The sequence below is a fragment of the Cavia porcellus genome, unplaced genomic scaffold (assembly GCF_034190915.1).
Source record: "Cavia porcellus strain 051 isolate PalLab524CR breed Dunkin Hartley unplaced genomic scaffold, mCavPor4.1 scaffold_5, whole genome shotgun sequence".
Lineage (NCBI taxonomy): Eukaryota > Metazoa > Chordata > Mammalia > Rodentia > Caviidae > Cavia > Cavia porcellus.
The window spans coordinates 79,766,836-79,792,161 of record NW_026947488.1 but is presented as its reverse complement, the minus strand read 5'-3'; the positions used below and the strand labels follow the sequence as shown (position 1 = coordinate 79,792,161).

At 34.3% G+C, this 25,326-nt stretch overlaps 1 protein-coding gene across 1 annotated transcript in view; it reads left to right on the top strand.

Annotated features, from left to right (window-relative positions):
• Positions 1–22,581, top strand: part of Dhx36 (DEAH-box helicase 36) — a 44,444-nt gene extending 21,863 nt beyond the window's left edge. Inside the window, exons 16-25 of the mRNA XM_063249214.1 lie at positions 1,449–1,566; positions 6,114–6,212; positions 10,639–10,812; positions 10,985–11,071; positions 12,904–12,987; positions 14,290–14,389; positions 14,484–14,574; positions 17,207–17,327; positions 18,734–18,886; positions 19,168–22,581. Of these exons, the coding sequence (XP_063105284.1) occupies positions 1,449–1,566; positions 6,114–6,212; positions 10,639–10,812; positions 10,985–11,071; positions 12,904–12,987; positions 14,290–14,389; positions 14,484–14,574; positions 17,207–17,327; positions 18,734–18,886; positions 19,168–19,353 (1,213 nt within the window). The 3' untranslated portion in view covers positions 19,354–22,581. The remainder of the gene's footprint in view (positions 1–1,448; positions 1,567–6,113; positions 6,213–10,638; positions 10,813–10,984; positions 11,072–12,903; positions 12,988–14,289; positions 14,390–14,483; positions 14,575–17,206; positions 17,328–18,733; positions 18,887–19,167) is intronic.
• Positions 22,582–25,326: the final 2,745 nt, after the last annotated feature.

Genomic DNA, 25,326 nt, shown 5'->3' with positions numbered 1-25,326 from the left:
TATAGTTGTGTTCCTTATCAGTATATTTGATAACCATTAGATTTTTCACTAGTTGTTAACCACATAAACACAGGAATGTACTTTTTTTTCATTGATGTGGTAGTAGCATAAGAATCTCTATTAAGAAAAAATACTAAGTATTTGATTTGAACTTCTTACTTTCAATGCGTACTTCACACCCTTATTCGTGTGAATGATAGAATCATATCTGGAGCTGTAACAGTGTTTCTCTTGTTTCTTACTGGTAGAAAAGTTTCTCATTGATTTTCAGATATAGACCTATTGAAGAGAAAGATAGTTGAATGTAAGCTTTATTAACCATTTTGTTAACCTTCTGAGTCTATATGTAAAGCTTTGACCCACTGGCATGATCTTTACAGATTACCCAGTATGAGTTGATTTCCAGTGGCTTATTAAAGTTGTGCAATTGATGTTTTGGCCTAGTCATTCCTTTAGCAAAATCTAATGAGATTGACATACTTTTGGAGACAGTTATGTGTCACCTCAGTAGAGTGTTTTGGATTTCTGAAGAGATTTTTAGAGAGATGCATTATATAGTTAATGATTGTTTCTTACATAGACCTGTTGCGTAAATTTTTAAAACTCTTGTTTTCTTATAGCAGCAAAAGCCTGGAGAATTATTTTGCTTGAATAATGCTTGACCTTACTATCATTTCTTGACATCTGACTTCATTGTTGTTGGAAAAATGATATCACACATATCACTAGTTGCCAATATGAAGCTGAAATTTCTAGTGTCCTCGAGAGGTCACTAAACAAAAGGTGCTTCAAATCCTTTTAAATGATGTAGATAAGCCAACATAATGTCATGTATCCACAAGTACATTTGAGTTTATAGCTCTTCATTATGATCTTAAGTAGGCTGCTCATCTCAGCATGGTCATCTGGAATCTGTTAGTAATAAGGAACGAGGATATTGGCAAGGCTACAGAATCTTGTATTACTTTATTAAAGAAACTGCCACATGATATCAAAATGCAATTAGGAATAAATTCTAATGTCCTGCAGCACAGTAGGTTGACTAGTTCAAAATAAAGCATAACATTTTAGGAAGAGCTAAGAGAGGCACTCAAAGGCTTTCTAAGGAAAAAGAAATGCCAATTACCATGATTTGATCAATACACATTTTGTAAATGTATTTAAGTGTCGCACTGTACCTCATAAAAACATACAGTCAGTGTACTAATTAAAAAAGAAAAACCGAGGTCACAAAACCAAGCCCAAAGAACCCAAAGTAGGAAAAAGACTTTTGGAGTTTTCTAGAATAAGTGGAAAAAAGAAATAAGACTCATAGAAATGAAATAATAATCATATGAAACAATTATGTGGCTTGTAAGAAACAGCCTACTTTCCCTTCTTTTCTCTGAAATTCTGAAAAGTCATTGATAACACTTTTGAGGGTTTTTTTTCTTTCTTTCTTTTTAAAGAGTTCAACCTGGTCATTGCTATCATCTATATAATGGTCTTAGAGCAAGTCTTCTAGATGATTATCAACTACCAGAAATTTTGAGAACTCCTTTGGAAGAACTTTGTTTGCAAATAAAGGTAAGTTAGGTAAGAGAATGAAGAATCTAAATGGGAGGCAGTATTCTAATTTTCAGTATCTTTTATAGAAGAAACTACTGTATTAATTTATAAGAACTTTTTATCCTGTCTCAGCAAACTATATACCTTTCTTCAGAGAGTGTATTATTATGTGCTTTTATAGAGCCAAGCTTCCTAAATTGAATCCCTCATCCTCCTTGAAACATTGGACACATTATCTAACTTCATATAAATTCTTAGAACAGTATGTGACACATAGTGGTCAGTAAATGTTAGCTACTAATATTACATCTTAAAATATATCTCTCGTGAGAGAGGGAGAAAAAATGGCAGCTTGCTAGGGGGCTGGGTGCAGAGTCTCTGCGGAGAAATCAAATCAGATGCTAGAATATGACAACATGGAGAGGGCCAGACGAATGGATAATGATTCTTATTAACCAAGGCGGTAACTGAAGGGAAAAATAAAACTAGGAAGAAGAAGGAAAAGCACAGATAGAGAGCTGAGACCCATCACGCTTACTGAGACCCATTCCACGTTATACTAGGCGCGTCCAGAGGATCCAAAGTTGCAGCAGCTGCTGATAATGGGAGTTGGCAAATCTCGGACCCTTAATAGGAGGATGTGGCACAGTGAACAGTGGATCCAAGGGGAAGAGCTATATTGGCTCTCAGTGAGTGCTGAAAATTGGGACCTGGGGCCCTGTGAAGCAGCCAGAGCCACCTGACTGCACCAGAGGAGACTGTGACCATATATCTGGGCTCTGAAGACAGTCACCATGTAGTTTTCTGACCAATCCACATTGTGCTGGGAGCTCAGTGAAGACATGGCACAGTGTGAAGTGGACCCAAGAGGAAGAACTGTATTGATTCCCGGTGAATTTTAGGGATTGGGTCCCGTGGCTGCTGTTGCTGGCTGGAGGACATCTTGGAATTGGGCAGAGCCCAGCACCTTGGTGGCATCAGTTGTCCACCCCTGACACAGACAGGACTGGTGGAGGACATCTTGGAGTTGGGCAGAGCCTAGCACCGTGGTGACATCAGATAGTTGCCCCTGGCACAGAGAGGACTGGCGGGGTCTGTTGGGGCTGAGCTATAAAATTGTCGCGACTCTGTGACATCCACAAGGTACAACCTAACTTGTGGATTGACTGGCTCAGAGGCTCGAGGCTAGCCTGCACTGTCCCTGCATCCCTGCGTGTACCTCAGATAACAGCAAATTGGGGAGGGCAGCAAACCCCTAGGCAGCATGCTTTGGAAAGACCCTAAGCAATACGGAGAAGGCCAGAGACCCCCCAGGACACACCAGTCTGAAAGAAACCAGAAACATGACAAGAGATAGAAATAAAAAAAAATCTGCCGAACCTGGGAAAATAAGCCCAGGAGAAGTAAATACAGAAGAGAACCAGTGTAATACCATCCAATACTAGACACAGCATCAGTGGACATAAAGAAATACATTCATGACCTTATAGATTAATTTAAAACTGTACTTCTGATCCAAGTGAGAGAGATATAGAAAGATTAATTGAAGAAATGATAAGCCCCTCCCAAGAGAACACAGATGGGAGAATGGAGGAAATCAGAAAAGAAAAACTCTTGGTGAAGAATTTAAACAACCTAGAATACATAAAATCCAAAGAGATTACCAGGAAACTAAAAACTCCATTGAAAACTGGCAAAATGCCTTGACAGAAACTAAAGTTAGCCTTTTGAAACTTGAAAAGAGATTTATGATACATGATCACAAAAGAAAAATCTCTTAAAAGTAACAGGAACCAGAAAGAAACAATTCAAAGGCTAGAAGATGACAAAATGATACATAACTTAAGAATAAAGCACATGAGTGAAGAAGGACTAACCAAAAATGAACTACAAAGAATATTCACAGATACAATAAAGGAAAACTTCCCAAGCGTAGAAAAAAGACATGATACACAGATAAATGAGGCATCCAGAACTCCAGCCACCTACAACCAAAATAGATCTACACCCAGACATGTAATAATCAAGATTCCAGAAATCCACCAAAAGAACAGAGTACAGGGAAAAGAAGCAGATTACTTACAATGGAAAAACTGTCAAAACAATGGAAAAACTGTCAAAATAACAAAACTTATCAACACAAACTCAAATCGAGAAGAGCCTAGGGGGAAATAGTCTCTAAGCCCTGAAAGAAAATAGTCTGCAACCAAGACTGAGGTACCCAGAAAAACTCTTTCTCAAAATTAATGGAGAAATAAGGTCTTTCCAAGACAAGGAGGAACTGTGGGAGTCATGGTCACCATCCCAACCCTACAAAAAATACTGAAGGACATTCCAGAGAGAGGAGAAAAAAACAAGATTCCAGCAACCCTGTCAGAGAGGCCTCAATGAACAGGGCAGACAGTGGAATGAGGGAGTAAAATGGACAAAATATAGCAGTAAAATAGAACAGCAGACATGAGGCAGAGACAGTAAGCTACAGTCTTTAATATAGATAGCCTTGATACACTAAAAAAAGCAGAGTAGATTAGGAGGCAGGCACCATCGAGATGCTCTGAATAGGAAATACACTCAACCCGAAAGAGGGTTAATAAACCGAAAGTAAGATGAGAAAGCAAAGCTATATTTGACAGGAAACCAGAGAAAAATAGGAACAACTAATCCAGCAGCCACAGATAGATTGGAAAGCTATGATACTTTTGGACAGTGTAGAACTACACAGCTGGAAGGAAGGAAAACCCTGTGACTTTAGTAAGTAATATAGCTCAAGACCAAGCTCAGGGGTAAAAAGGTTCAGCAACACTCAGATAGACAACAGGCTGGCCCCCTAATCTAAAAACTAAAGAGGCTAGTGGGACCCAAAAATACAAAGCATCCTGAGAAAGGGAAAGGTGAAAAATAGCCTAAAAAAAGAAAGGCAGAGGACATTGTTAATAGTATCAGGATTTAAAAGTCACAGTAGTCTTAACACTCTGTTTAGTTTGATTTTATTTTGTTCTGGTCTGTCCACTCATATCAGATTTGAGGGTACAGACATCTCACCCCAAAATAGCAGGTTATACCATGGTAACTATCCTTAATTTCCTATTAACTTAAACTGAAACCCTATATTAATTAATTGTCTTAGTATGACTGATCTTATTTGAATCTGATTTGTTAGACCGTGGTTTTGCCTTGGCTGATTTTATTCAAATTTGGTATGCTTGATAGTATCAAATCTAAAAGTAGAGGCAACTACGCTGAAGATGACAAGATGTAAAAGATATCCATACCGGTTTTGATTATTAATCGCTCTCAAGTTCTACAACGTCTTCAAAGTTGTGTTTTTATAAAAATAGCAATGCAATACTGTGCTTTAAGTATATTAAGCCTGATGATGTGGACAAGTCTATTGAAAATAACAAGAGAAAGCGTAGTAACTACGGTAGATCACCTAATATTGTGGTCTTATGTGTCTTTTTCCCTGCATGTTTTTCTAGAAATTTGTTTTGTTGTCTTGTTAATGATCTGTTTTTCCCTATAATACAGAGAAGATAGATATACATGTAGAAATTCACACGTGGGAAGAATTTTTTAAACTATTTATGGGAACAGATATAATGATGTAATGAACAGATTCTCTGAAGAAGAAGAGACACTAAGAAACCCAATGCTAAATCTGCAGCATTATGATATAAAATCTAGCAATGCTATTATTCACTGTTGAGAGTGATATTAGTCTGGTCTCTTAAGTTCAATTTCAGCATATGTAAAGATAAGGACACCTACTACGAAGAGAATGAGAGACACTATGGTAGTCATTGACTTCCCCAATGTCAGGCCTTCATCATCCTGTAATGATTTGATTAGTTCTATAATACACAGTATGTATTCAATGTGTGTGAAGATGGGGACAACTATTTGGAAGAAAACTAGAGACAATAAGGTAGACAGTGAAGAACTCCAGTGAACTTGCTTTGAAATCTGTATTTCTTTAAATTGTTTCTTTTTGAACTGTTTTGTTCTGTTTTGATATGTTTAATCTTACCCTCTTTAAGATAAAAAACAAGTGTGTTGGACTGATAACTAAGTTTTTGTTGGATCATTGAGCAGAACTATTGGCAGTGTCACTATTTGAATGTCACTTTGTATGCTTTAAATTTGTAACCTAAAGAACTATTTCTAATATGACAATATGTAACTTAACAACTAGTGATTTCTTACTGTTTATTTTTCTGTAATTCTATATTATTTCTACCTTTTTTTTATTTTTTTGTTTCTTTCTCTTTAATAAAAAAAATTTATCCCTTGTTAGAAACTACTTAGCATTTTTTAGCATCCTACATATTTTGATATTTTAAGCCTTATTTTGAAGAATATCAGTAATCAACTTCCGAGGTTTTAACCAGCTTCTTTTCAAGTTACTGGTAAATAATATTATATTTGGCTTTCAGCATGTTTTTAAGAGTCACAGATATAATTTGAATTTTTGATAAGATAACTAATTTGAAATAATTTGTCATCTTGGTGGTTTAAATTGTTTTGTCAATATTTATGTACGTTTAATTATTTTGTCTTCCCCACAGATTTTAAGGCTCGGTAGAATTGCTTATTTTCTAAGTAGGTTAATGGATCCACCATCAAATGATGCTGTGTTGCTCTCCATAAGACATCTAATGGAACTGGCAAGTTTGATTTTTGTTTTTTAGTAGTACATGTTTGCAGTACATAATGCTTACACTCTTTGTGTGGAGCTAGTGTGTGTACATGCACATCATAATTCCTTCTTTCATCCTCTTTCCCTCTCTTCCCTTTACATCTGTCTCTTGAGCTTCCAGTGTGAGAAAGATCTATTTTCCTACTTTCTGTTGTCTTTCACTTTGTTGTTTGTTTATATTTTGGGTTTTTCATGTAAGAGAAGTCATGAAATATTTAAGCTTGTTTGTCTGATTAATTTCACTCAATATGGTCTCAAGATACATCCATTTTTCTGCAAATGACTTGTGTATCTTTCTTTATGGCAGAGTAGTACTCCAATGTGTATAAATACATTTTCTTTATCCATTCACCTGTTGGTGGACATGCACACTGCTTCTAACATTTAGCTATTATGAATTATGCTGCTTTAAACATGGGTATGCATGTATCACTGTAATGCTACAATCTTTAACACTTGGAGGAAAATACCTAGAAGAGAAATAAGTCAAATGGAATTTCTAGTTTAATTCTAGCATAGAGTATTTTTAATTTTTATTTTATTTTATTCATTTATTTACTTACTTATTTTTTGGTCTTTTTGAGACAGGGTCTCGCTATGCAGTTCAGACTGGTCTTAGGCTCACTTTGTAGCCCAGGCGGGTCTTGAACTTGCAACAATCAACCTCCCACGTGCTAGGATTACAGGAGTGTGCCACCACGCCTGCCTTCTAGCATCAAGTATTAAAGCATGTAAGTCAGTAGATCAATGAATGTTAAAATACCAAGTTTGATTTACTATTAGATTTTAGCTTAATATGTTAGGTATGAATTAGGAAGTTATAAAACCATACTTTTGACATGTTCTTTTAGGATTAGGCTTTTTTTTTTTTTTTTAATTTTTTATTTAAGGAGAAAAAAACATAAAAACGATACAAGTTATATAGAATTTCAGAAAAAATAAACAGTAGGAAATTCTGTTGGTTAGGGTTGCGTTAGAGTTAGTAAAAGACATGTTTTAAATATTTTTGCAGGTTTTTTAGGGGGCCATCAGTTTTAATGATCATCAGTTTTGATGATCTAGACATAATGGAACATAATATCTTCTAATACAAGCTTCTTAAATGAAAAAACAATGTAAATTATCTAACCATCTCTATTTAAATTTGGATTAGATTTAGTGAGATCACTGGAATTTAGGAATTAGTAAGGTTTTATTCTTCTCTTTCCAGCCAGACTTTCATCTAATACAGTGTCATTCTGGAGAGGTAGGAGAGGTAGAGAATCAGTTTGTTTATAGTACACATACAACTAGAGGACACACCTGGACTCTGAGGCCCAAGTGGGGTGATTTCCTGTCTCTTAATTAAATAAAAAAGCAAGTCTTAGTCATTCACAGGTAATACATATAAATGGCAACAAATACTTGACAACATGAGGATGACACCCACAATTTTAAAGATACTTTTTATTTTGAAATACACATGCACATCCAGGAAAAGTGAAAATAATATACTAGTAGTATTTCTGACAGAGTAAGCACTGTGTAATACTTACTTAGGTCAAGAACATACTAAAAAAAAACCCCTTTGTTTGCCCATCTGGTTTCTCCTGTAACCTTTAATCCTAAAGATAACCTCTACCATAATTTCTGTTACGGTATTGTTACTGTTACTATTATGGTGCTGTTATGGTTACTGTTGGCAATCTTTCACTTGTTTTGTCATTCAAATAGGCATGTCTGTAAAGACTTGTTTAATTTTGCCAATTCTATAAACTTTATACACACTGTAGAAATGATCCCTGAAAGTATAGCACTTCTGTAAACGTTATACAAGTTCATAAAGGATTGGGATTTTTTCTTTGTTGGTGTAGCGAAACAGCATTCCTTTTTCTGTTGCATTGTAAGATTCTTCTGCCTTATTGGTTTTACATATGCAGTGGCTCATTTGTTTTCTTAACCATATTTCATCATGTGTACTGAAAGATATTTTTATTTTCTGTTTGGGGCTTCCATATAGCATTGATATGAATATTTTTCAGTGTTCAGAGTTTCCTAGTGTAAATTGAATGTATTTGTGAATTCATTGGGTCATTAGGTATACATGGTAGGAGTTCTAAGTAAAAATATAGCTTCACTGATTCTTGTATTATCAATCTTACTCTAACCACAGTGGTAGGTATCTAGATACTTTTAAATTTAATTTGGATTTCCATGACTGTCATTGAATTTTTGAGTAGCTTTTCATGTTAATTGCTTATTTGGGAATCTTTGCCATGTATTATTGATACCTGTTTTTGCTGTTGGATTATAGATTACATATCTCTTGTGTACTATTGCTCAGAACCTTTTATCAGTTGTGTATTTTATATATGTCTATATTTCTTTGCTCTTTAGTAGTTTCAAATGAGCAGAATGTTTTAATGCTGTCAGATAATGTCCCCCCCGCCCCCCAGTACCGGGGATCGAACCTACAACTGCCTGCTTGCAAGGCAGGTGCTTATGCCGCTGAGCTAAATCCCCAGCCCCTAGATATATTAGTCTTAAAATTACTGTTTGTTGCTCCATAAGAAGTCTGTATACTGTGGGCTCATGAAGTTTTAAACTTTATTATTTTATCTTTCACATTCAGCTTTAACCATCTGTTTTTGGATTGTGTGTGTGTGTGCGTATAAAGATAGGAAACATAAGCTTTCATATACATAGATACCTGATGGGTGGATACTGTAGAGCAGTGGTAGGGAACCTGTGGCATGTGTGCCACAAGAGGCTGCTCCTCACTGAAAGCTGTGAAAGGTTTCCATCATTACTGCAGAAAAATTCATCCTTCTTTCTGCTGCACCCATTGACAAATTGTCTATGATTTTGCATATTGGTCTGCATATTTGATTTGCATATTATCCTGAGCTGGTGAGACACTGCCTTAACTATCAATTTGGGGAGATTTGACATATTTATAATGTCTTACATAAGAGAACATGATGCATCTCTACATCTCTACATGTACCTACATGTAGAGCTTTTTGTTGTTGTATTAAATTACATTGATATTTCACCAATTTAATTCCTAAAATAAGCCCAGCTACTTGGATTCAGTTTGGCATTACAGTATTTGTCTTTTTAAGGTGTAACTGTTTGGTAGTTTTCTTCAGATGTTCCCAGCAAAGTTAGTTATCAAGATTATGGTAGGCTCAAGAACTAATCAAGCGTTTAACTTTGTTTTCTTTGAGTTTTCATAAGATGTGTGGAAAAATTTATATTTAATGAGATGTTTATGGCATTTTAAAGATTATTTCTTTGTTGTATTTTCTTATGTTCTAGTTATTTTAATTGTGTCATGAAATTCTGTGTACAAAATAATTTGTAGATGAAAATTTAAAGGCTGGGATGATAATTTCTTCCAGAGAGGATGTATGTTGTTTGCGCCAGGGAAAGAGATACCAACCTCAATCTCCTTGAATTTCTGTTTTTCTTCTGATTCTAGATTTGTAATTTTTACACATCTTTTGCCTGTTCCTTGGTGTCTTCAAGCCACTTGCTTGTTGAACAGTACTCACAACTGTGGCTGGACCAGATTACTAAGGAAGCCTATCTTGGTTACTTTTCTCCTGGTTCAGACAAAATACCCAAAAATATCCAAAATTAAGGAAGGAAAGGTTTAGATAGCTCACCGTTTGTGGAAGTTTCAGTCCATAATCAGCTGACTCCCAGGCAGGGTGGCATGACACGGGGGCAACTCTTCAAGGTAGGCAGCCAACAAAAGTGGAGAAAGAGCAAGCCTTTTCCTTTTATTATATGCATGCCACCTCACGCCCATAGCACTCGCAAAATCTCTGTGCCCTCCTCTTGCAGATTATCGGGATATTTACAAAGTAAGAATCCTGGCTCCCTACCAGTCCCTTAGTTAAACTTTTAAACTTTTGAAGTTGACACAATGTATCAACCATAACAGAGCCAGAACATAAATTATTTCCAGTTCCCTGTTTCTAGACACATTTCTTTTGTCTTCCAGTCTCATTGCACCTAAAGAAGAAAAATCTGGAGTCTGTGTTTCAGTCAACTATCTGTCACAGTCTCTTTTTGTTTCTGTCTTTTTTCAGCAACTCTTCAAGCCTATTTGGTTGGTTTTCTTTATTTGACTAAAAGTTTGCTAGTTTATCTCTTTTAATTTTTCCAATTATGCCAAGATAAGTTATTAATCTTTGCTAAAATCAAGATTTATTTTTTGGTGGAAAAAAGCTACAGCAGAATAATAAGGGAAAATGAAATGGCAGTTTAAGATTTAACTTGCAGCATTTGGGTTTAAGAAAATGAGTAGTTCTTTTTCTTAAATGAACTAGAATAGCATTAATCATAATGCTTTACTACACTTGTTTTAAAAATCAGTTTTTTGGGTTTTTTTGTTTTTGTTACAGAATGCTTTGGATAAACAAGAAGAATTGACACCTCTTGGGGTTCACTTAGCACGATTACCAGTTGAGCCACATATTGGGAAAATGATTCTTTTTGGAGCTCTTTTCTGTTGCTTAGACCCAGTACTCACTATCGCTGCTAGTCTCAGCTTCAAAGATCCTTTTGTCATTCCACTGGTAAGAAATAGGAATGCAGAAACTAAACATATTTCGATGCTAAAAGTAGTTTGTTGCTTTAGATACTTATAAAAAAATTAATTAGTACATTATTATTAGCTTTTTAATTATAATATTTTTATTTTGTCATAAAAATTTAAATTGCCTTTATCTTTTTTTTTCCCCTGCTTAGGGAAAAGAAAAGATTGCAGATGCAAGAAGAAAGGAATTAGCAAAGGAGACTAGGAGTGATCACCTGACAGTTGTGAACGCATTTGAGGTATTAAAAACAAATTATTGCTCTAGATTTTGACAGATTATTCAATTGAAAAACTGATAATAGAGTAAGAACATATTTAACCTTTAAAAATATATTACACATACCAGGAATAAACTGCGAGAATATTTAAAAGTATATGATTATTTGAAAAATAATTCATTTTAAATATTGTAATAGCTTATTATATTTACCCTTTTAGGATAAATGCCTTATTTGTGTTTGGTAAGAATAAAACAAATGAACTATTTTTTTATATTGTTTTTATAATTTTTAAAAACATTTGACCTCATGGCAGTCTGCATTAACACCCTCATTAGTCTTTTTTTTTGTTTGTTTGTTTGTTTGTTTGTACAATGACAATTACACATTTTGGGTTTTATTACTCCCACAGTTCTTATTACTTTTTTTTTTTTGAAGAAAGTAAAACCAAACGTGACATATCAGGACAGAGTCAGTCAAGTCAAAAGGATGGACATAATACATAATGTAAAAACAATATACAAGGTGATCAACAATGGTTACCATAATGCCTCTTATTATCTTAAAAAGAATTCCATCAGTTATAATAAAATTGAACAAAACAGTAAAGAATAAGACCCAATAAAACCAAAACATTGGAGACATTAGAGGACTTCAAAAGAAGATAATAGTCAACCAGAATGGGCGTCACAATGGATCTTATTGTCTTCATAGTTGTTGCCTAGACTTTCAAACTTGGTACTATCAAGCATAACAGAATAGAGGAAAATCAGTCAAAACAAGATGGTGAGAGCAATACAGAGTTTCAAATCAAGTTAATAGGAAATCAAAGTGGGTTACTATAATATATCCTGCTATTTTTTCTTTTTCCCTTAATTAAAAGGATAAAAATGAAAAAGTAGATAATAAAAAGGAGATTGAGATAAAAAAGAGGGCATAACAACAAAACAGTGCAGGTCAAAACATAGCCATTTAAGCAAAATAGTGTTTCACCACAAGATAATCTTGACATAATGGTAGTTACCATAGTGTCTCTTCCCTTAAAATCTTTGAACACCCTCATTAGTCTTAAGTTGAGATTAATTCACTTTGATTGGATATTAATTCAGCTTAGGAAGATGTTTTCTCTTCCCAAAGCCAAGGTTATGCAAAGTAACTAGCCGTGGTTTTTTTTTTTTTTTTTTTTTTTTATGCTGGGGATGGAACTCATGACCTTGCACTTGCAGGCAGGCACTAATACCGCTGAGCTAAAGGCCCAGTGCGGTAATTTGTCTTTATAAAATTTAAATGTAATTTGATTTTTAGAGGAAGCATCTTTTTATGATATCCTATATCAGTTATGGCAAACCTCTTAGTGGTTTCAGTGATAACAAAGCACCCACTGTGGCATGTGTGCTATAGGACTGCCACTGCTGACGTAGATTTTACTTTGTACAGTGCATTATGGAAAACTTACGTTTTTGTTGTTGTTGTTGTTCCCTCTCCCCTTAGGTTTATTTATCTATGTTCTTTTTCCCCATTTCCCTCTTTTTGCAACTAAGAAAATATATTTATCGGGTTGAAAAAATATAATAGCACTGAATTTAGAAGCGTGTTCTTTTGATTGATACTTCGTACATATGATGTCATTTTGTATAAAATTCACAGTTGCTAAATAACTGTGCTTACTGTCTAAAACACTAGTGTTTCATGGTAGTTTTAAGGATTGAACTAAAGAGAAATTTGAGGCATTTTTGTTTTTTAGTTTGTAAATTTCAGAATTCTTTGAATTTTTTAATTAAACTATACTAAAATAAAAGTAAAAACAATCTGTTGTGGAGGACAATATAAACAGATTTCTACATTTGTCTCAGGGATGGGAAGAAGCTAAGCGACGTGGTTTCAGATATGAGAAAGACTATTGCTGGGAATACTTCCTGTCTTCAAACACACTGCAGGTAATGTTGAATGCTTTAAATTAATTAGGTACATTTGCTGGGTCAGCATGTATGTATTTATTTTTTATAGTTCTGTCTGTAAAAAGGTTAAATATACACAGTGTGTATATTATTATACAAGAATCCAGGGTCTTAATATATATAATAAAAAGTGCCTAACAAAGTGGAAGTGACATGAGGACTTATTATTAAAGGTACATTTCTGTAGCCTCTGAAGGATACTGTCAGCAAAGGAAAGGAAAAGAGAATGGGCCTTGGCATATTTCAAGAGCAGATACCTTAACTTTCTTGATCGGAAGTAGCATAATGTATGTTCAGTTAAAAGTAGTAAGAAACCAATGGACTGAATAAAAAGACCCAGTAAGGCAGAGGAAAGTCACGGGGTAGTCACAGTTTATGAATATGGGTGATAAAGGTAAAGGGAATAAATAGCAAGTTTGTAAACTAGGCTGATTCATCATGAGGATAATAGGTATCTCTACATTGAGATATTTTGTAATTGATTATTATTATTGATTGTATATATACCATTTCTCCAAAATAGAAAAAATGAAATGAACCAGAAATATATCAAGTCAAGATCCTAATTCAAGTATAAGGACAAAGATCAAAGCATCCAAGAAATACTCTGTTAGATATGCATAAGGAGTGTCTTCAGTCTTGCTTACCTAGAACTAGTGATACTTTCTGGAGATTATTGATTATTGAGTTGAAGGAAGATTCTTCATTGATGGTTTTCTGTTTCTTAAAATCTTTATGCTGAGCGATGCATCATTTTTACTAAAATTGCAATTTTTCTTTTTCTAAAGTAACTATATGCCATTGTGTTAACAGCAGTTAATTCTTGCTAATAGTAATGAATATTGATTGTTTTCTTGGTGTTTTTCTGCTTTTTTCAAATTATGCGGTGAAAAGCAATTTAGAGTTACATTAATAAATCTTTACAAAGTAGAGTAATCCTATGTAGTCATGGTTTTTCCTTGTACTATGCAAACTGTTTATAAAAGACTAGATTATATTCTAGGCTTGCAAACTATGTAGTCTCATTTATAAACGTCTATGTTTACTTAGTATAAGAGACCATGGACAACATGTAGATAAAAGGGTGTGACTTTTCTAATAAAATTTTATTGACAAAAGCAGGTTTTTGTAGTTTGCTGATGTCTTTTTTGAAATGTCAGTTTTGTAAGTTTTCATAAAGGAAGGAAAGCTTACAATTAAACTTACCTGTGAGTTTATAGGGTTTTGCCCCTATGTGTGTGGAAGGTGTTCTAGTTCTGTTTGTTACCATTGCTTCCTTAGATGCTGCATAACATGAAAGGACAGTTTGCTGAGCATCTTCTTGCAGCTGGATTTGTAAGCAGTAGAAATCCTAAAGATCCAAAGGCAAATATAAATTCAGGTAAACCAAGAAACAGTTATCTGTAACTTGGCATTTTTGTCCATTGTCTTGATGTTTTACTTTTTTTTTTTTCCTACTCTTCCATTCCCAATAGATAATGAGAAGATAATTAAAGCTGTCATCTGTGCTGGTTTATATCCCAAAGTTGCTAAAATCCGACTAAATTTGGGTAAAAAAAGAAAAATGTAAGCATTGAAGATTATTATAAATGACTTGTAATTCTCTCTAAATTTTTGAAATCCTCTACTGTAACAAGATTTAGTATAAGTCTTGTTATAAGTATAAGTCTTAGTATAAGTATAAATTTGTTCTTACTCATATCTGAACTTTATTCATGGTTATTTAGAAGAAAGCAAATTGTTTGACAACACATCCTATACAACACATCCTTGGAGTTAGCTGTCTGATCACTCATTCCCAAAGAATGTTCATAAAACATAAGTGTAAATATTAGGAAAAACAACCAGCTAAACTGAAATTATTTAGAATAGATTAGGAAAGCCAGCCAGCGAAACTGAAATTAGTTAGAATAGATTTAGCTTCAGAATTTCTGCCTGTTTCTGTCTCATCTCTCTCTCTCTCTCTCTCTCGTTATAAAATGGATTTTTAAATAACTTTTTGAATCAGATTGTGACAATTTGACTAAAGAAATACAATATGATTAATAAATTATGTATAAATAATCTTGATAATAACTGAATATGAAAGACATAGTTCAGCCTAATAACTAAGCTGATTCTAGTAAGGGCACAGAGATACTAAAAGTCACAAATGGCTAGTACTAGCCCCTCTTTGGGAGGCAGTCTAGATTAGAATTCTTATTGGGTTGTTAAAGCAGTTAGTGGTTCAGCATTGATTATGTGCACATTTTGAGAAATGTCTTAAGAGAGTAATTCCAAATATTTTAACAGTTGTATATATCTAGTTGTAAAGGAGAAATTATGGTTTTATAATTCCATATTTATGACATTTCTAAAAGTAGACATACACAACTATCATTATGCAGTGACATAAGATATTAGAGCTGATTTTAAATGAAAATATTGAATTCTCTGCAATTGTAAACATATGCAGAGATAGACATACAATACATTGTTCCACAAGAGTGGTTATCAGTGGACGTAACCAGCCCCCCACTTCAAGCCTTCTCTCCCACTTCAGAATATTTGACCGTTCCTGGTAATGTTTATTCGGTTGTTGTAACTAGGGTGGTCTGATGAACTTATAGGAGGAGGCCAGGGATGCTGTTAAACATCCCATAATGTACAGGCAGCTCCCTACAACTGAGACCAGTTCAGTGTCAGAAGGGCCGAGGTTGAAAAACCTTACTTTAAGGTAAAAGATTAATGAGTTTTAAAAAAATGAATTTTAATCAGTATGTTTGAACTGTCCATAGTTTAAGTTGCAAAGTATTTTTTTTCTTTTGGTACTGGGAATCGAACTCATGACCTCACACTTGTCTGGCAAGCGTAAATGCCACTGAGCTAAATTCCCAACTCGCAAAGTATTCTTTTGATAGTAGCACTTTGCCACATTTTTTGCCTTTGTATCTAGCTTTATAGGTAACAGGGAGACTGTTTAATATAAAAACACTTCACTGTTCCTCTACCATCCTGAAGGGCTTTATAAAAAAAACACAGCTTTCTTTGGATTGGTGCCTTGTTTTGGTGTGACATATAGCAGATGAGCACATTTTGGGCTAAAAGATTTTTTTATAAGTTTTTATTGAAACACAGCCCATATCCATTCATTCATGTGTTACCTGTCTGCTTTCCTTCTACTATAGCAGGGTTGGGTATTGTGACAAAAATTGTAGAGCTCCTAAAACTCAAAATACTTACCGTATCTGGTGCTCTGTAGAAATTTACCAACTAACATTTATGGATTATTAGTTTTTATGGTCTTGTCCAACACTATTGAAATAGTGAATATTTAAATAGAATAGAATATTTAAATAGAAAACTATTTAAAAGTAACTTTTAAAATACCTTGGAGAATTGAAAGGTTGAACTAAATTCTGTCAAAATACATTTATTCCAAATGTTTCTCTCCTGAATTGGAAGATTTATGTGTGGGACTACAAAAACATTATAGACTTTTTTAAATCCATTTCATAAGAAAACACTTTTAAAATTCTCAGTTTTTAATTTTATATTTTTCTGGATACACTGAAATTTTTAAATTGATCATTTCATGGAGTTATCTGTAAATTGAGGGCTATTTTTTAATACTTTGATTATAGTAAAGTATTGATTATTTTATTGGTCTGAATCACTTAATAACTATTTTACATACTGATTTCTTTCTTTTTATTTTTTTTGGTACCGGGGATCAAACTCATGACTTTTTGCTTGCCACTTATCCCACTGAGCTAAAAGAATAATTTCATTCTTTATCCTTCAGTGATACAGTATATATTAACATGTCAAATAATACTATCACTTCCCAATATGTTGAGTAATTATGCCTATAAGGGATTAGTTACATGATTGAGTACTCATGTTTAGTCATTTGCCTGATATTTTTATATGTATCAATAAGGAAATTCTGCTTTTTTCAAACAAATTCTTGTTGAGGATTTAGTTCAGTGGCTAAGTCCCTGCCTGGCCAGTGGGAGGTTGTGAACTGCTCCCTGGTACCTTTTTGGTATAAATTTATAAGTATAAATTTAAGAATTTATATACATATATGTAAGATTAGATTCTGTGGTTTGTTTGCTTTTTACTAAGTCCTCTACATTAGGTTTTAATACATTGAAGACAAAATTAATTTCTTAGAAAATTTCTTGTAACAGATTGCATGTTAACTTTTATAAAGGGTGAAAGTTCACACAAAAACGGATGGCCTGGTTTCTATTCATCCTAAATCTGTTAATGTGGAGCAAACAGACTTTCATTACAACTGGCTTATCTATCACTTGAAGATGAGAACAAGTAGTGTAAGTGGACATTTGAAATTATTATGGCTATGAACTGTCAGTAATTGTATGTTTTAAATGTGAGCAGTTTTTTCCTCTGACATAAATTATAACTTTTTCCCTTAATCACGTTTTGATGAATCCTTGTATTTTCCTAAACAGAACATTTGATTTACATGGTTTCCTTTCAAACCCTGTTTTCAAGAATTACTGACATTTTAGAGCCAGGCATTATGGCAACATTAGTAATTCTAGCGTTTGAGAGTCTGGGGCAGGGGGATTCCTGTGAGTTCGAAGTCAGCTTGAGCCAGATGGTGAATACACAGCCAGCATGGACTGCACAATGAGACCCTATCTCAGAAAACTAACAAAAGAAAAGAAAATCATGGCATTTTAAACCTTATGTAGTACTTAACACCTGTAATCCCAGCATACTAAGGGATTGAAGCCGAAGGATTGCAAAATCTGAGCTTATTTTAGGCAAAAGGGGATTTTACTGAACCCTGTCTCAAAAAAAGGAGATTTTACTGAACCCTGTCTCAAAACCAAAGAAAAGGACTGAGGATATAGATTAGTTCTAAGGCACTGGCTTTAATCTCTAGTGTCACCCCCAAACAAAACAAATCCTGGCATTTTACAGTTTATAGGAGTTTACAGTGTACAAAGACTTTTGTTGGTGCATCAGTATTTATTTTAAAGTATAGGTTAATATTAAGTAGGATTCTGTTTATTTTCTACTTTAGAACATGAAATGATTTTTAATACACTGAATATATACATAACAATAATTTCAGCTGTAATGTTTTGTTTTGACACTCAGAAAATATTTTGTTCAAAAAAGTAGTGATATATTTCAAGTTAAAAATGTAAAACCTCAGGCCGGGGATTCAGCTCAGCAGCATAAGTGCCTGCCTGGCAAGTGTGTGGTCGTGAGTTCAATCCCTAGTGCCAAAAGAAATAAAAAAATAAAACCTCTGTGTTCTCCGAACTAACAATGGTTCATATAAAATATTCAGAATTAGACCAATCTAGGCTACAAAGTGAGCGCAAAGCCAGCCTGAACTGCATAGTGAAATCCTGCTTCAAAAAGACATATAAAACAATCAAAACTAAATTGCATAGTTAACTAGCAAGTTAACACATTCCTACTGGCTTGAACCACCTTAAACATGCAGGATTGTCCCGTTGGGCAACATGAGCAGTCACACATGTACCATGGGTGATTCAGGCAGGCAGGAGTGTAACACGTTCAACTGTGGGCCTCCTGGCCACAAGCTGTAAGAGTCACGGCCCCATCCTGAGCATATTGCTACTGTGGCTAGAAGAAAGCTACTAACAAGATGAAGATTGGTGCTATTGTGGAGTTAGTGGAATAATGATCCTTTTACACTCCTGAATGTAGTAATACATTTTAATTTTCATTACAGATATACTTGTACGACTGCACAGAAGTTTCTCCTTATTGTCTCTTGTTCTTTGGAGGTGATATTTCCATCCAGAAGGATAATGAACAGGAGACTATTGCTGTAGATGAATGGATTATATTTCAGTCTCCAGCAAAAATTGCCCGTCTTGTTAAGGTGACTGACTACAGAAATCTTCAATTTGCATACAAGTTAGCATGTAGTCTTTCGGTTTTGCTACAAAGTTTTGATAACATTAGACATTTCTTGTTTTATTTCAACAGAGAAAATTGTATTGAGAAATTGATTTGTAATTTTTCCAAATTACTTTTTGAAATATTAACAGACCAATTAGTTGAATTTTTTAACCGTATCAGTAAAGAAAGTCACTTTTATCTATTGTATAGTTTCAGAATACCCCAGCATTTATTTACTGCGTGTAATTTTTCCAACTTTAGGACTTAAGAAAGGAACTAGATACCCTTCTTCAAGAGAAGATTGAAAGTCCTCATCCTGTGGACTGGAAAGACACTAAATCTAGAGACTGTGCAGTACTGTCAGCTATAATAGACTTGATCAAAACACAGGAAAAGGCAACTCCCAGGAACTTGCCACCGCAAGCCCAGGATGGATATTACAGCTGACAGATCTTCTGTGGTGGTCTGAGAATCCAGGTTGTTAATCGTTTTTCCCCATAGTCTGTTTTGGCTAAATATCAAACCTTGAGACATAATTAATTTTCAAACGTAAGGTAGAAACCTTTAATAGGAAGTAAAGACTTAATGTGCATGACTTAGCATTGTCATCTGTAGCTGTTACAAATGTACTATAAAAAGCAGTAGGTTCTCTGAGTGTACCATTGAAAAATTCCTTTGTTCCATTACACAAAATCAATTTTCTGCCCATGATCATTTAAGTATAGAACCAGTAAAAATAAAATGGTTAGCCAAAAATAGTGTCAGGTTAAGTACAAGGCAACCATGTTTTTTAAATTAGAAACTTTACGAGAAGTATATTGTAATAAAGCCCAATATTTAATAAAATATACAGTGTATAAATCTCTTGCTAATTTCATGCCTTGGTTTCTACATCTTCACCTGTCTCCTTTGCTTGATATTTTTGCTGTTTAAATTGTGCAGCACAAAGTAGCAGCTGTGAGAGCATGAATGAGTCTGGAGTCCGATTACCTAAGGCTTGGGCTCCACTCAGTCACTTACTAAATGTCTTGGGCAGGTACTTGGCTTCTCTCTTCTCCTTGTCTAAAATACAGGTAAAAATTTTGATTTAAATATGTTAATACATGTAAAGTACATAGACTAGTACCTGATACTGAATTTCACTGAAATTTAGTCATTATTCCTGAAATTTTTTTAAACATATAGTAATCCGTTGTTTATTTTTTTTTCAATTGTTTACCTTCTTAGCCAGTGGAATCTAGTGTACTGTGTTTTCAACCCTATCAAATTGCGACAGATACTGTTGGTTGCTGTCCAACGGCCATGTTATCTCTTCCTTCCTGCTTTTTTATTTCAAGTATCTCCACCTCTGCAACTTTGTGTCCAAGGATGTTGGACCTTTGCCCATGGGTAATCAGGCTGTTAGGAGCCAATTATGTGGTCCTTGTCCCCTTGAAAAATAGTGAGATGTTAGTACATGAGTGAATCTGTCTTGCTAGTGGCAGTTAAGCAATTTACACGGGGATGTCTGAAAAGGATTATTGTTAGTAGTAGACTTAGAGTAGGAAACTGCTCTCTTTGGACATTGTCTTGTCTTAATCTGATATTTGGAATTTCTGTAACCAGTTACGATCACAAGAGAACAGAGAACCATATCCTGAGGATGGCTTAGTGAAAAGGTAGAACTGTCCAGAGCCCTTGGTAATGCTAGAGGACTACAGAATTCCCCGACTACAATTGCCATACATACGGACTTATTTTAATCTTTCCTTCATTGTTTAAGCCACTTTCAAAGAGTATTTTAATGTAGCAGAGATGATATTAACTAAAGCATACTATCCATCATGTATTTGCTCAAGCCACTACCATTTATTAGGTTATGTAATAGTTTGGATCTTTAATGTCAAAAGACATGAAAGTAGTATTACTCGACATATTGTAAAAGGAAACAAGAATTGCATCCTGCTATACACTTAAGAAATGTAAATTTTATTTTGCCTTCCAATAAATGCAAGAAAATAAAACAAATTAGAGCCTCAGTATAGTGATTGGGATGTATTGATACTGCCACAATGATCTGTTCACAGCAGTGGTTCCAGTACTGCTTCCACTTCCAGAAACGTGTGTGACATGTTCTTGCCTTCCAAGGGTTTAAAGGTACTGTTTTCCTGTGTCTGTTGTCTGCTGGTCTTCCAAAAATGCTCTTCACTGAATTGTTTCATTGTAGCACGTCACAGTGTTGCAGAATACTAGTTTTGCTCCTAAAGTCAAGGTGACCATCAGATCCTATTTGCTCTATAACAGTATTTAGGTTTGTGCTTTTTTTTACCCAGCTTAAATTCATAGTCATTTGGCCCAAGTGGAAGATTCTTTCTTGGAAGAATTTAAAGACTGTTTAGAAAAGAAAAAATAGGTGTCTTGATTCTGTGTTTGCAGTGAGAACACATGAAGAATAAAGGAGGTTTCTATCTGCTCTACTGATGATCAGAATGAGAATTTTAATTGAGACTGCTGTTTGTTTCTTTTGTTTATAAAACAAATTGCTAAATGGAAAATATATTCCCACGTCTAAATATTATTTGTGTTTTAGTTTTTTTTTCTTTTGGGTACTGGAAATTGAATTCACCACCTTGAGCTTGATAGGCAGGTGCTGTACTGCTGAGTTGTATTCTCAGCTTATTTGTTGTTTAGTGTTTTAAAGTAAGACAAAATTAAGAAAACTGTCTTACCATTCTGATCATTATGGAAAATAACTTGAAAAAATAACTGTGACACATTCATGGGGTAAAAGTGAATAATGTTTGAAAGCTTAAAAGATGAGTGCATATGATGCCTTCCTAACTCATTCGGGTAAAAGTTCAAAGTAAGTTGATTCCAGCTAATTGCAAGTTACTCTCTTATTTTTGCTGCTTTAAAAACGAAGTCCACTCTGAAAGTTACTAATCGTAGGGAACCTTTTAAAGGAATTTATTTTACTGCCTTCTAACCCAGAATAAATGGTGTTAAATGTCTTTCCATCTTCAGCTCTGGGTTTATATTTATTTTTATGTAACTGTGATCATGTTATATAATCATGTATTTGTAATAGTGTGAATTGTTTTTAAATGACTTTAAAACAATCCAGTTTTAAAACAGGACATCCTCATTGAATAGTATTTTGGAAATTTGACAAAGTAAATCATGTTAACCATTGTTACATTTTTATATATGTCTGTGTTTTTTTAAGGTTTAAGGTATGAATTATTTTGTATATATAATCAAGCTAACCAGTTCAAATGTATAATTCAGTGACTTTTGTCAACTGTGTAAAATTCTATGGTTAATACCACCGCATACTTTCTAATTTTTGTTCAGTATGTGTTTTCCCACTCATAAACCCAAAACTTCTGTTTCCCTTTGCAGGCAATTCTGCTTCCCCACTTCTGCCCCTTGACAACTGTTGATCTGCTTTTTTTGTCACTAGTTTTCACTTTCCTAGAGTTTTCAGTACATGGAATCATACGCAGTTTATTATGTTTAGCATCTTTCATTGAAGATCAATTTTTTTGAGATAACTCATGTGATTGTATATTTTTCAGTAATTCCTGCTATTTAGTATTTCATTACGTTTTTACATTTATTCATTCACCAATTGATGGATATTTGACTTATTTACAGTTCTTTTGCTGTTATAAATAAAGCTGCTATGAACACATATATACAGGTCTGTGTGATTGTTTTCACTTCTGTGAATACTTAAAATTGATTGCTTTATCATATACAATATGTACATCAGAAACCCCCAAATTTCATCAATGTATGATACCATCTTTGCATTCTTAACAGCACTGTATTTCATGTCCTTGCCAGTACTTGTATTTTTAGTTGGACTTTGGTGGTTTTATTTTGGAGTTCTTTTCACTTTGGTTTTAATTTTTACTTCAATGATTAATAATCAGCATCTTCTCGTGTACTTACTTTGTCGTGTGTTTTAATGTTCTACCTCATTTTAAGGGTATAAAGAGGCTTACTAATTTTGTATAAACTTTGAGATTCCTTGGCACTGAAAACAACTAGATGTGTGGTGCTTTTCAGGTGCCTAATGTAATGAAGTGGTAAGCCATTGCAGTCAAGTGCAGAGGGAATGGCTCTGGTTTTAGTCATAATGGCAAGAGCTTGCGTATTCACCATGAAGTCAAGGATAAGGCATGAGAAGAGATTCATTAGTATCGAGAAAGACATGAAGGGAAACACCTGATAAGGATAAGAAAGCCCTGCAGGGCCAATCTTTACTATGGGTGATGGGATCCAAACCAGTCTTGTTGAGTTAGGAAACTTTACACCTTTTTCTAATTCTTAAATTTTATTCATGCCATGATAAGGATTTTCAAGAAAATTTTTTTCAAAATGGTGTTATATTTGTAAATAGTTGGAAATTTTATTTTTACACTTACCCTTAACTTCAATATTTTCAGTGCTAGATCTTTGCCACATCTTCCATTCACCCCATTTTCTATTAACAGCCATTTGTCTTGTTAAACTGGATGGTTTGAGTATTTTGGGTTGTAAGAAGGCTCACACCCACACATATTTTTTAAATTTTAAAGCAAAGATGGAAGCCAGGCATGGTGCACTTCTGTAATCCCAGCCCTTGGGAAACTGAGACGGGAGGATGGTTGCAAGTTTGAGACTAGCCTGGGCTGCAAAGTGATTACAAGGCCAGCCTGAACTGTATGGTGAGACCTTGTCTCAAAACAAAACAGAAGCATTAAAAAATAAGATGGAGTAGATGTAACATTTAATTTTTTTTTTTTTATTTTAAAGAGAACAAAACAAAACAAAGTGAATCAGAACAAAATAATGTAAGCCACACAGGACTTCACAATGAGACAACAGGACATCAACAGTATCTACCATAATGTATCTTGTTTTGTTTGAAATAGTTGACCATACCTTCACACACAATAATATCAAACATCACAAAATAATTTAAAATCAAGAAATGAGAGCATTGCAGGACTTAAAAGTCAGATAACAGCAAATGAATAGTGGCTACTATAATTTATTTTCCTCAAAAATGTCCATACCATCACGCACAATAAAAACAATAGGATAGAACCAATTATAAAAAACATGATAGGACTTCCAAACAAGAAGATAGGAATCTCCAAAATAGGTGTTCATGCCATCACACATAATAAAATCAACCAAAACAAAGCATTATACTTCAAAGCAATAAAAGAAACCAACCATGATTATCATAGTCCCATTATGTTCAAAATAGCTGCCCACACGATCAGACAAAGTAAAATCTAACAAGACAGCAAAGCTAAACCTAACAAAATTGTGAAAATACAAGGGTTCGAGACAAGATAAATGAACAGTAGTTACCACTTTTCCTTTCCAAGTGTTGCCTCCTCTGTTACTCTTAGAGTAACTATTTTGCTTTTGGATCCATTAACCCCTGTTTCTTATGCTAAGATTCACACAAACTGTTTTGACCATGAACATGATCTCCAATTGCATCCGTTTACCTACAAGAATCTCAAGATTCTACTTCATTCCTCAGTGGCTTTCCACTGTGTGAAAATACCATAGGTTTCCTATCCTGGTTAATGGGCAAATTAACTTTGTTTTTACCTGGTCTCTTATCACATGGGACAATTGTTTTCTCTCCTTTGATTTTCAGCCTATGAATTTCCTTTCCAGTTAAATGTTTCTATATTTGGTATATTGATGGGTCTTGTTTCTTGATCTACTCTCCCTGTGTTTCTTATTGCTGAGCTTAGGCCATCTACATTAATGGTTACAACCAGCGTACATTGGTTTGTGTTCGCCATGCTATTGTCCTGCAGTTGGCCCTCCACTTTTCCCCTTCATTCAATTGCCTATCTTGTTTGGCGATCCTCCTCTGCTGCTGTTCGGAAACCATGGTCATCTCTAGCTCTATAAAATTCCCTTTAGCACTCTGTTGAGTTGGATTGATAGTAATGAATTTCTTCAGTTGTTCTTTATCATGGAAGTATCTTATTTTTGCATCAATTTTGAAAGATAATTTTGCAGGCTAGATCAATCTGGGTTGAAAGTTGTATTTGTTCAGTGTTTGAAACACTTCAAACTCTTCTTGACTTGATGGCTTGTGTTGATGAGTCTGGCATATTTCCGATTGGTTATCCTATATAAGTAAGTGGTCTATTTCTTTAACAGCTTTTTGTTTATACAGACTGAAAGATAAAACCTTTCATTGTTTCTGCATTGTCTTCTTGGGTTAGGGTTTTTTAAAACTTGCCCCACTAAAACACTTATTTAGAATATAATTTTAAAATTTGTGCCTTAGAAAAAATACAAAAAAAGATTTTGTGACTTATAAGTATATTGGTATCATTTTAAAATTGAGAATAAGATGTAGTCACCCAAGAAAATAAGTCATTTGTAGGAAAATTGATGTACCTTGAGAACATT